At 40.7% G+C, this 12,459-nt stretch overlaps 1 protein-coding gene across 1 annotated transcript in view; it reads left to right on the top strand.

Annotated features, from left to right (window-relative positions):
• Nucleotides 1–12,459, top strand: part of msh3 (mutS homolog 3 (E. coli)) — a 37,754-nt gene that overhangs the window by 16,703 nt on the left and 8,592 nt on the right. Inside the window, 3 exon segments of the mRNA XM_035658253.1 lie at nucleotides 50–164; nucleotides 600–757; nucleotides 8,812–8,998. Of these exon segments, the coding sequence (XP_035514146.1) occupies nucleotides 50–164; nucleotides 600–757; nucleotides 8,812–8,998 (460 nt within the window).

The following is a 12,459-nucleotide window of genomic DNA, read 5'->3' as shown; positions in this document are numbered from 1 at the left end:
TGTGTGTGTGTGTGTTGGCTGACTTACTGAGCGTGTTGTCTGTGTTTAGGCCAGAGGTGCTTGGAAGTCAGCGGCAGATTATAATCAGAGATGGAAGACATCCTGCCATTGACTTACTGATGGGAGAGCACAACCAGTATGTGCCGAACCTCACCGAACTACAGGTACACACACACACACACACAGAGACTCATTCAGAGTGTTTTGGACACATTTGAGCCAAAACACACAGACGGTTTGCTTGCTCACTAACTCATTGAGTTCTGAAACAAAATTGCAACAGCACACACGTAAATACACACATGATGCACACACATACAGAGTTGCATGACACCACACACGCTTCCTCGCTCAGTGCGGGAGTGGGTGTGGGTTAATCTTGCAACAGAAGCACAAGCCAATAGGAAGAGAAGCCAAGCTTTCAATCCACCCACCTCCTCAGCTGTGCAGGACAGCATGAAAATATCTTATTCTGTCTCTCTCCTCGTTCGCCTTCTGTCTATGTCACTGTTATTATTCTCTCCTCTCCTCTCCTCTCCTCTCCTCTCTTCTCCTTTCCTACTCTCTCCTCCCATCCCCTCCCCTCCTACCTGCTACAGGGTGATGGCAGGAGAACTATGATTATCACTGGTCCTAATATGGGGGGTAAGAGCTCTTACATCCGCCAAGTGGCCTTGATCTGTGTGATGGCTCAGATGGGCTCCTACGTCCCGGCCTCTGAGACCCGTCTGGGCACGCTGGACGGCATTTACACCAGGTATGAACACAAGCACAGTGAAATCTACATTGGCGACCCTTATATGTTTCACAGCTGTGATTAAACTTGATTTAACATCCTAGACATTTAACAGCCTTTGATGACTTGCTGGAAACCTACCGTCACCAATTTTTTATGTTTTGAGAAGTGATGCTTCAAGGTGTAGGCAGATCCCAACATGATATTAGACTTAAGCAATCTCATGAGGAAAAGATGCCTACTCACTGAACACACTCCTAAAAACAGATGATTATGGATACGTGTAGTGGAAATTCTGTATTTAATGCTTTTATTATTCTTATGTTTGACCTTCAGTGTGCAGGTGCCATTAAATAAACGTATCCTTACTGTGAGAAGCCCTTGTTACTTTGCTCTCACCCGCAGTATAGGTTCATCATGAGTTGAATATAAGCAATAATTTGATGCACACAGCTCGCTTGTCCTCTCGGAGAGGAGACTTCCATGAAGAATGATTTATACACCGATTAGCCATACCATTCTGAGCACTGACAGGTGAAGTGAATAACATGTTTCTGGGTTTCATGGCACCTGTCGTTGGGGTTGGGATATTTGGCAGCAAAGTTGACACATTTTGTCTTCAAATTGATGTGTTAGAAGCAGGAAAAATGGGCAGCCTGAGGATTTGAGCAACTTTGACAAGGGCCAAATTGTGATGGCTAGACGACTGGGTCAAAAAATGCAGCTCTTGTGGGGTGTTCCCAGTCTGCATGGTCAGTAAAAACTACTCTGTTGGTTTCTCTGAAGGACATTTCTACTGGCTGTTTCTTTGCAAAGTTAACTGAAACTTCACATAGGGTCTTGTTGTATTCGTCTTGTTCAATCAAATCAATCAAATGCATTTAAACAAAACACAGCCCAAACACCTCATTCACTTTATGTCACCTTCATCGTTCATGACATGCTTGAGTTTATTTTTTTTGACTAGACTAATCCCTTCTAATCCCATTGTGCTCCTCGCCACACAGGAGGAGGAAAAGATGAACAAGAGTTGTTTGACAAGGCTGGCTGTATTGTTCTGTCATGGGTTGGTACAGTATCGTAGAAACCCTCAGACAATAGGGCTTTGTTGGAGAAGATCTTTTTTTTTTTCCCACTGATGATTATTCTCATTATGATGAGAGTAGCAGTAAGCTGTGCATGTAGTTTCCAGTCCTGACTACATATTAGTGTGGAACACGGGCCAATATATGGTCTCTGTTATTCTGCCTCTGCTGCACTATGTGATTAGACCTAATGGCTTGCAGATGTGTGTAATTGTCTTTTTTGTGGGCTTAAGCATGTTCTTATGTATTAACCCAGTAGGAGCCAGAGACCTGTCAGCACACCCAAGGGGGTTTGTGTGTGTGTGTGTGTGTTCGTCTGTCCTTGAGAGAACCAGTTGGGGGCTTTAAACTTTATATTAGTGTAATGAGGTGATTTTGGCTGGTCCTCACATATGTAAGGGTCTACTTCAGTGTTTGGGTTCATGGTTATTAGAATGATGGGTTGGGTTGAGTGGACAGAAGTAAGGAACTGATCAGAAAACTTGTTACATGCCAAAATGTCAGTTGGCACATTAACAGTTCAGTGCTGTTTAAAAACAAAATAGTTTGAGTTCAGTTTGTCAAATTCATTGGATATATGAATAAAAATAAGTTTACATATAAATGTTTTTTTTTATAAAATCTTGGACCTCATCACTATTTACTTTGAATGAAAAGGCTAAAAATGTGAAAGTGAAATACTACCAAAGTTCAGATTAAAGTCAGACCTAATAAATACCATCAGCGAGACACTGTAGTTTAGTAACATTTTTTATAATCAGAGCCTAACCCTAACCCTAACCCTAACCCTATTTCATTTGTGTTTCCCAACCAATGTCTTTTCACTGTTTGTTATCTTCATCTTATTCTGAGTTGTGCTTATCTCAAAAGGGATTGTCTTTATCTTTGTAAAGTAAGTTAATCGACGCGTTCTTCCAGCAGGAAACAGCAACTTTAAAGAGCATGGGAACACAAAATCTGTTTAATCTGATCTGCTTTGTTGGGGCGTTTTTGTGCTTTTATATTTGTGAGTTAATAATAAAGAGATTACAGGAAATTATGGGAGAGAAAGCTGGGGAGTGATGTGTAACACAGGTCACCTGCTGGATTTGAATTTCCTGGGGACAAATTGGTAAAAAACTGAGTAAAAAAATTGGGTTAGAATTAATGCTTGTTTAGATGTTGGACTTAGAATTAGGGAGTAATCAGTGTCAGCCTTAGGTTAGGTGTACTTAAAGCAATGCAAAATCAAACGTGTGTGTCCCTCTGTTGTTAAATTAGCTCTCTGATCGGGGTCAGAGGTTGATAATCTGTCTTTCTCTCTGAAAAAAGTAAGCTAATTAATGTCCACAGAGGAAACACACACATACCCACACACAGTATCCGCTGTCCTCTTTTCACCTCCACTGCCACCTCTGTCGTCCTATCCGTTTCTAATTGGACTGCTCGGCCTCTCTCTATTGCTGAGTGCAAGATCCTGAGGAGAAGCTGTTTTGATGATAAACGCTCAATCAATTCCCACTGCTGTGTCAAGCGTAATAAACACAGCAGTGGGAATTGTGTGTGTGTGTGTGTGAGGAGACCGAGACAGACACGGAGTGAGAGCTTGTGAGCTTTACGTGAGTGCAACAAGCACAAGCAGACTTTGTGGGTTGTGGTTAATGAGATGGTGCGTAGGTGTCTAATGGGATATCCTGTCTGAAATGATCCAGATGATTGATCATCAATGAGGATGAAGTGAATAATCTGGAGATTGGTGTAAAGCAGTGTGTCGCCTCACAGAGTCTTGGTTTTATTTTCTTCCCCACTCCACCGTGCTAGAGCGTGTTTACAAATATGCCATACAGTGGTTTGAACATATTTCTGTGTGTGTTATTTCAGACTTTAGCAGAGTAAGCCAGCAGCCTTTTGCGTGTGTGTGTATGTTTCCTTTGTAGCTGACAGATGCATATGTGCACGTATGCAGCAGCTGTGTGTGCTTTCTTGTCGGCATTGAGTCCTGAAGGTTATAGAGCACATTCTTCCATCCCTTCATGGTTGTTATGGAAACAGCAAAGGAAGCAGAATGTAAAACTGTGTTTTGAAAGGGACCTTTAATCGAGCATGGACTCCTAGCAGTGATAATACCGTAGGTCTTTCACAAGCTCCCCTCCCATCAGTGCTTCTCTTTTTGGAGGGGGGGGCTAACATCCAGAAAGATCTCAGAAACGGTAGTGAGTGTTTTGGTGCCAACAGGTCTCTGTGTAACATCATCACCTAGGTGGGTGTTGTATAGCAGTGTGAAACATGTTGTGCATGTAAAAAAAGTATCCCAAATCGACTCCATTCGTTCCTCAGAGTTTTTATAGTGCTGCAGTGTCAGTGTCTGTGCCATCTTGTAGGCGGCATGCAGGGCTGGTTAGGCCTTTATTGTTCTATAGGAACCGGGAGGTTTAAATCCGACAGTGTGGAGTTAACTCTGCAGAAATACATGATTCAAAATGGTAGACACATCTACTCTTCTGGCTGCACATATTTAGATGACAAAATTAGTTCTTGTGTAGCTTTATTCTTTATTTCCCATTAGCTTGAACAAAGTGGTTGCTAGTCCTCTGGTATCCACATAAAATAATATAAAATAAACTGCAATTTGAAATCACACTGCTTTAATGGAGCAACAAAGACAGAATAAATCAAACATTGCAAGATTGCAACTCGCTGAACACCGCTCGCGTCTGTATTTGACGACCTGGGAATGAGAACAGGCTGTAAAGCGTGTAGGAGGAGCTATGGTGGTCCCTTTCTACAGGCAGTGTTTGATTTGTACTTCTGGGCTACTATAGAAAATTAAGAATTATATTCCATTTCTGTCAGTAGAGCCTCCCAAAGTGTTACACACTGGACATTTAACTCATAATTCACATCAGTGCACACAGTAAACAACAAAAATCCACCATAATATATATATATATATATATATATACAGTTTTTGGTAATGTTGCTGCCATTTTCAGGCTCATGTTGTCACTCAGTGGTATATATGTATTTAGTTTATTTGAGTTGAATCTAACTCAGCCACCATTTTAGAGTTTTAAAGAGTCAGGTTTTTGTGTCAGTCTTTCTTATGAAATAGCAACAGAAATACAACAAAAAGTAAATAACTGTGTGAGTCTCATGTTTGAAAGTCATGTAAGTTCTCTCATTAGTGTTTGATGTTGGTAGGGGTTGGATTTAGATTTTCTGCGAAAAAACTAAAGTGATTATGCTCTTGAAAATGTGGGCAAAAGCAGCGTTTTGATTGATTGGAGTAGAGTGATAACGTGATAAGAAAATCCAACCACTGGACAATCAACAAGTGAAACAACAGAACCACAAGTGTCAGAAAAACACTTGAAATGTGTCTAAACATGTTTTCTGGAGAGGTGTGAGGTGATGATAAATGGACTTTATTTTCAGAATCATTTTGTTTGGCGGGAAGGAGGGACTCAATGAGAGCAGCAGGACACCCAGCTGGTGGAGTGTTGCTGTGTTTTTGCTGTGCGTCCCCTCATCAGTGGACAGACAAAGTGTGTGAACAACACTCTTCCTTCTCATCCACGCAGTATAGATCAAATTGTCATAATTTAAGATAAAGGCATGCACGCACACACACACAATCTATAAATTGACTAATGAAATGCAGCAGCATGTCTGCCACACCCCTCTACTATATGGCGTGTGGTGTAACCATGGTAACTCCTGAGCTGGAGGCTCCTGTCAGGCAGTTCATTGATAGGTACTATGCTGAGGATCAATCAGGACAGGAAAAGACAGATATAGAGGTGAACACTGACTGGCAGAGAGCTGTTGCATCTGCGATCCAGCTGGAGTTGGGTTTTTATCAGATGAGTCACTGTGCTGTCTGTCAGTCTGTATCGTTCGCATCAGTCGAGCTTTCAAACTGGCTTTGAGGCTCGTGAAGGATTCAACACATTGTCATTGTATCTCTGTAATTGGTAAATGTCTATTGACATGAACATGTTAGTCTCGTTCCACTGTTGTTGTCTTTTGATTTCCTGTCACTGGCCTTTAAGTTTGCTTCCTCAGGTGACAGTGTAACACCCTCAACCGTAATTAAAATGCATTAAGTCAATATATTCATTACATGTATTCTCGGCTGTGCTGTCTGTCATTACACATTAAGCCTCATGCAAGACATTTTTTTATTCTTATCCTAAACCTCTCTTACAATTTTCTGTGTTCTACAACAGATTCAACAAACTCCGTTAACTGGACAAACTTGATGTAAATTGCTCGTTTCAGCCTGAGGAGGCCACCTGCTCATGAGGAGGTGCACGTGCATGATCACTAGCATAATTGAATCATTTAAAATGGCCACATAATGCTGCCTGCTCTCCTGTTTTTGTGGGAAAGTTTTGTTCACAAAAACGTAGCCAAAGAGTAAAAATAAGAATTTGACACGGCAGAGCTTCAAGTGTGTGTGTATAGTGGTAGAAGAGGACTGGGAACAATTATATTATCAGTACAACTGTCAACAACATGTCATCATAGCAGTGCTGTGCTGAGACAGATACTGTATAAAGAGTGAATGATGTAACATAAGGTTGGATGCAAAAAAATATCTTTATGAACCAAAGCGGTCCATGAGTAATGTGAGAGGTGGGTCAAGGGGAGTCACAGAGATATTAAATGGGATAACATTATAGCTTACTGTACCTGATGTTACATTGTCAGTGACACCTGCATAATGAAAACTCAGTCAACTGGCAAAGTGATGATGATGATGATGATGATGATATGGTAAAAAGAATATTCATTTTACATTAATTTTGTCGTAGTTGTGTATTTTATATTAGTTAATTTCTGTATCGTGTTCTGTATCGTGTTTAAACACTGAATTCATTCAGATTACCGCTTTATGATTTTTAGGTCAGAAAAGTTTTTTCCCCTGATGAAAGTCTGTGCATGATATCAACAACAACAGGTCTCGACTACTTGTGAATTTTGTTCAGACCTAAGAGAAAGTCCTAAGTAAGAGAAAGTCGGTAAACGCAAAAAATCCTCTTAAATCACTTGTACGTGCTACATAAGAACAAATCTGTTTGTACGAATACTTCTTGAATTCCTCAATAACATTTGGGTGAAATATTTGGGTGTCCACATACTTTTGCATGTATTGTTAATATTGATGAGATTCAAAGACATAAAATAACATTTGGAAGAGTGCATCTGTTTTCTGTTTGTGAGAACTACAGTCATTGATTGGAAATAGATGCAGAGTGAATAAATAATTGATAGCACTTTAATTTTTTTCTTTTAAATTTGTTGGGTGTGAGTGTTGCAGGAATGCTAAGCATTTTTAATTTGCTGTTTTGTATCTAAAATGCTTTAGGCTGAGTGATAAATCCAGAATAATTGGAAAAATAAAATTTTAATTTTACAAACTCTATTAAGCTGGCACGGCATCAGAGTTTTTAGAAGTCATGGAAACAATGTAGAGAATGGAACATGGCCTCTTTAAAAAACCTTAATATTGAGGCCTAGAGATCAGACTGTGACATGTATGACACATCACAAGGGGTTAAAATTATACTTAACCCCACCCCACCATCACCATCACCCTCCTTCTTCATGTGATCAGTTTAATAAAAAATCTCAAGGTGTTATTGTTACTTTCTCTCACTTCCTTCACACCCCTCCTTCTCCATCTCACTCTCTTTAACTTTTAATGGTATGGAAGTAGTTCTCCTGGAAGAAGAGGAGGAGCAGGTTAACTGAAAACTGCAGATTCTCCATTTGTCTTTCTGTCTGTGGTTTTAGTGTCTCTTAAAGAACAGCAGCAGTTTGTGAAATATCTTTAAGTTTGAGGTCAAATCATTTAAAGACCGGAAGCATCCAAATATGATATTTTATAATTTAAACATGAACATGAATTCTAACAATTTATTCTAACAATTTATTCCACAATCAAAATTATTAGATGATTCCGTTTACAGATAGGCCTTTTAGTATTCACAATAATGTTTATTGTTTCATGACCTGGACATATGGTTTAATGCACAGTTTACCTGAAAATGGCACTTTTGCATCTTATTGCGAACAACTTCACTCAATAAAGACGTAGGACTTTCTCCCAGCTTTCATTGCTAAAACTGGGTGGAAACAAAACAGAACCAGCTAAGTCATGTCCTTGAACCAAAAAGTGGCGTACGGTTGTTAGTGGCTGTTCTCACTGTCACTCAAGCAACCCCTTTGCATTTGGAAATTCCCAGGTGATTGGTAGGCGCTGAGATCTCCGATCGATTGTATTAAGGCCAACAGTAAACATGTCATTTTAATGAAAGAGCTCAAAAATAGTTATAATACAAAACTGGAATATTTTATTCCTTGAAGGAATCAGACTTTCAGTCTAACTCTAACTAAAACAGACTACAGACCAAAACAGCTTTATTGTTGGTCCAATAATGGCTTGACCCACGTTAACATGGTTAATTTTATCCCTCATAGTGTTTCCTAGTGGAGAACAACTGGTGCGTCATCTTCATTTCATAACTTCTACAATGTCTTCCATAACATTGGCCTTTCAGAGCGCTGTAAACATGGTGAGAGAAATTAGGTTTTATTGAATTTCAGTGAATCTGTAACCATTTGACTATCCCCCTTTGGGTCAGGAGCATTATGCTGTACCAAATTAATCACACCCACACAGTCGCCTTCTTTCTAAGGGAAGGAAAAAGACAAATTACACTGCAGAGTGACCATGAATGGCTCCAGGTTCACTTTGATTCATCAATTCATGATTACATGCATAACCATTTGTTGTTTGAGTCTGTCCCTGGTACTTTACTGATCACTTATGTACAGAACAAATTGGTTGGGATCAAAGTGTCGTCGGCCTCGTCTCTCAGCAAAGTCACTGCATCAATTAATGCCTCAGAAACAAAATGTGCAATCTGATGTCAGCATAATTCTATCTCACCTTATTAATTAACCTCTGACCTCTCTTGTTTTATTTGTCTGATTGGTTATCAGGATGGGGGCTTCAGACAACATCTACAAAGGGCGTAGTACATTCATGGAGGAGCTGAGTGAAGCCTCTGAGATAATTTCCCGCGCAACCGAACGTTCGTTGGTCATCCTTGATGAACTGGGACGTGGCACGAGCACCCATGACGGCATTGCCATCGCCTATGCCACCCTGGAATACTTCATCAGAGATGTAAGCGTTTGTTTGTGTGTGTTTGTGAATACTCTGTATTAATGACATGGGAAATAATTTAATGATTTTATTTAATATAATTATTGTTGCAGATCGCAAACAGCCCAATTGGTTGAAATGGATGATAATAGGAAACGGGCAACACTTTGAGGCCTCCTAGCTATAAGGTTATGCATGCTAATAAGGGAGGGAATGACACTCAGCTTGTCAGACATTTCCTTAATGCTAATATGGCAAAAAAGTAAAAGTCCAACATCTGGAGTCCAAGTCATGTCTCAAGTCTTTTTAAGGGCGAGTCTTAAGTCACTGTGTGTGTGACTTCAGTGAAAAAGTGAAGTAAACTTGAGTCCCCATCTCTGCCATACATTCATCTCGTTGCTAAATCTGCCAGCATTGTTGTAAAGAGGTGTGTGTGTGTGTGTGTGTGTGTCTGTCTGTCTATTTGTGTACATGCACGTGCTTGTGGGCTCTCCAGACTGCAGTGATCGTTTGTTTTGCAGAGAGATACGAGGCTCTAGAGAGGCCTCAGCAGCAGAGAAGCTCCTGAAAACTGAGCAGCATTGTGGACAAGCATTGATCTATAATGTTAATATGCTGTTAGAGAGCAGGCTGTGATGGAAAGGAGAGAGAAAGATTGACCCCTAGATACCAAATTGTTCAAGGGACGTATGTTGTACTGCAGCAGGCCTCATTTAATCCTCATTAAACACTCACTGTCAAGGCTGATGACAGGTTGTCCAGTGTCCACTTTTGCACTCTGAAGGTGATTATGTGTCCATATGCGTCACTGCCATTTCTTAATGATATGTGTCCTACTTGTTCCTGCCAATTTTAACCAGCAATCGTAGCCAAAGGAAAAAGAATATGTGAAGCTTTTCAGTGCAGAGTACTTGGAATAATTTGTCCTTGGAGAGACACTGTGTGTGTGTGTATGTGTGTGTGTGTTTGTTCTGCTGGGAATATGCGAACCAGCTCACTCGGGAGCCCTTTGGATGTTGCACAGTGTTGCGTATCTCCGTTTTGACAGAACAGATGAGTGGTACCCTGAGAGAACGAGAGAGGAGGGGAAGGCGTTTGTGTCAGTAAGGTGGCTTATCAATACTGACATTGGCAAGTTAATCGTTATTTCCTTGTGGAGAACACACAATATGTGTATGTACAAATTAGTGTTGAACAATCAGATCGATACTCTAAGCACAAAAAACTCACTATTACAGTTTGACATGGGCTGCGTGCTCGAGGTTGTGGCATCAATTAGGGCACACGGCTGTTTATACTATTTTCTTCTGTATAATGTAAACTGGGGAAATATGAAGCTTCCTCGTTAGATGTTTTCTAATTAGCCTGTTAAATGAGACCATTTGGATTTGGAGTTGTGGTGGAGCCCTTTAGCCTTTTTGGATCCTAGTAGGGTTGGGAGATGTTAAACGTTTTCCAACTGCCAATTGCTGTCACATTCGCACATGTGTGCTGTGACTTATATTGGATCTTATATTCATCAGGTGTCCGGAGACATGACTCCAAATGAATCCTAATGGTGCTCTTTAAATGCTGGATTTGAAAAAAAAAAAAAAAAAAAGAATTAAGAAATTAAGAAAATATTTATTTGTATATCTGCAAAAATTTTATCAGTGATAAGTTGATGTTGGCCGCCAATATAACAGTCAAGGTCTACTTTGTAGTCTGCAAAACAAACACACAAAAATACAAAAACAACATGAAACTTACACTACTTAGCATGAGCGGTACAGAGGTCTTTTGTTCTTGGGTTGGGTGCTGTGTGTCTGGTATTAATGCCGTCCAGGCTGTTGCTTCTCTGGTAGAAAGGATTTATCAGCTCAGTTGACCTTAGGGAGCGTGCATTCAATCTCGCACTTGAGGAACTTTGTTTTGCCGGCTATCATGGATAAGCACACCACCAGCTGTTAAGCTAACAGTCAGCGAACACAAACCACTGATTCTGAGTTTGGGTCTCCTGGTGGTCGTGAAAGGATAAGATCCAGCGTGCAGCTCCCACTTCAGTCCACACTGACGGATACCATTGATGGGTTTCTGGAGTTTTACCATTAAAGCAAACTTACGCACTTGCTGCCTTCTGGGTAATCAAAGCTTACAAGCTGTATCGAATCTATGAGAGGCGGTATTTTGGAATTTGTTTATTTTCTGTTCTCCAAGACCTTAGTCAAAAAGCTCCAAATTGCCCTGAGTTACCCCTGTTCAAATATAGATGAATAAACATTTATCTTTGAAAAAACCCTTCCAGTTTTCATGTTTTGCCAGTTCCACATTAATCTTTGGACAACATCTTGGGGTTATGTAATTCTGCTGGAAAATGTAGAATGAAAATGTGTAAGTAGCAGCTAATGCAGCGGGGAGCTGCTGTTGGCAGGAGAAGGGAGCTCTCTAACTACCTGTTGTATAACAGCATTGATTTGTTTGAAAAGCCTTGCTATTAAAGGAAAGACAAACAAAAGAGCACAAAAGAAGTTATGCTTTACAGCGAAAGGCCTCCTCAGTGCAGGCAGACCTGCAGTCTTTCATGCTCACTCGTATTACTCCTACTCATCCTCCTCCTCTGCCCCGTCCTCTTCCTCCTCCTCGCTAGACTCAACTGTTCACGTCAAGTCAGTCGACTCCTCCTTTGACTTGGTTGTCATGGTAACGCACCTTTCCCTGTCCCTAACACTCACCTGAGAGGTAGTTAAGAATGTAGATGGGTTTCATAACACCACTCAATAAAAGAGACAGCCTTGACGCAGTAATGAAAAGCAACAGAAAGGCAGAGGAGAGGGGATAACTAAAACGAGAAGTTGCTTGATTCGATGGTTAAATCCCAATCAATGCGTGGTTGGTTCAGTACATGTTTGCCTAATTTAATTCCTTTTTAGCTGTGACGTGTGCCTCAAACCGTCCTCTTCTTTAGCCGTTACTCACTGTCAGACTCACTTGGACTCTCACTTTTCTCTCTCACAGCAGGTCCTGCCATTAGCTTCACACTAAACTTAGCACTACACATCGCTCTCCACTCGTACCGTGACTCAGGCTTGCATGTGACTGCACTGACATCGTAATACTGCACTGTAATAGAACGCAGAATCGGGCCCAGCTTTACACTTAAACTCACAGGAGAACTCGAACTCACTAAAGCTCACTTTTGGCTGCACACTAATGGGTAGATTTTCAGCAGAACTTATCGCTTCATGTGGGCGTAAATGGTCTGATGTGCTTGCGCCGATGCATAAAGCTCTTACGAAGACCTACATGTGCTCCACTGAACTCAGCACTGCTCTGTGCCTGCACTGCATTGTACAGCACATGAACAAGATTCTAGTCTGTTTTTCTCTTGGCTTTGTTTAGAGCAGTGGTTCCTAATTTGTGGGTGGGGACCCCAGAAAGAAGTCTCAGGATAAAAATTGGAAAGGTGGCAAGATTATGCAAGAAATAACAATGTTTGGCACATA

Source organism: Morone saxatilis, unplaced genomic scaffold (genome assembly GCF_004916995.1).
Source record: "Morone saxatilis isolate NCDOM2014 unplaced genomic scaffold, NCSU_SB_2.0 Contig16, whole genome shotgun sequence".
NCBI classification, from domain to species: Eukaryota; Metazoa; Chordata; class Actinopteri; family Moronidae; genus Morone; species Morone saxatilis.
This window is presented reverse-complemented; position numbering and strand designations above follow the sequence as displayed.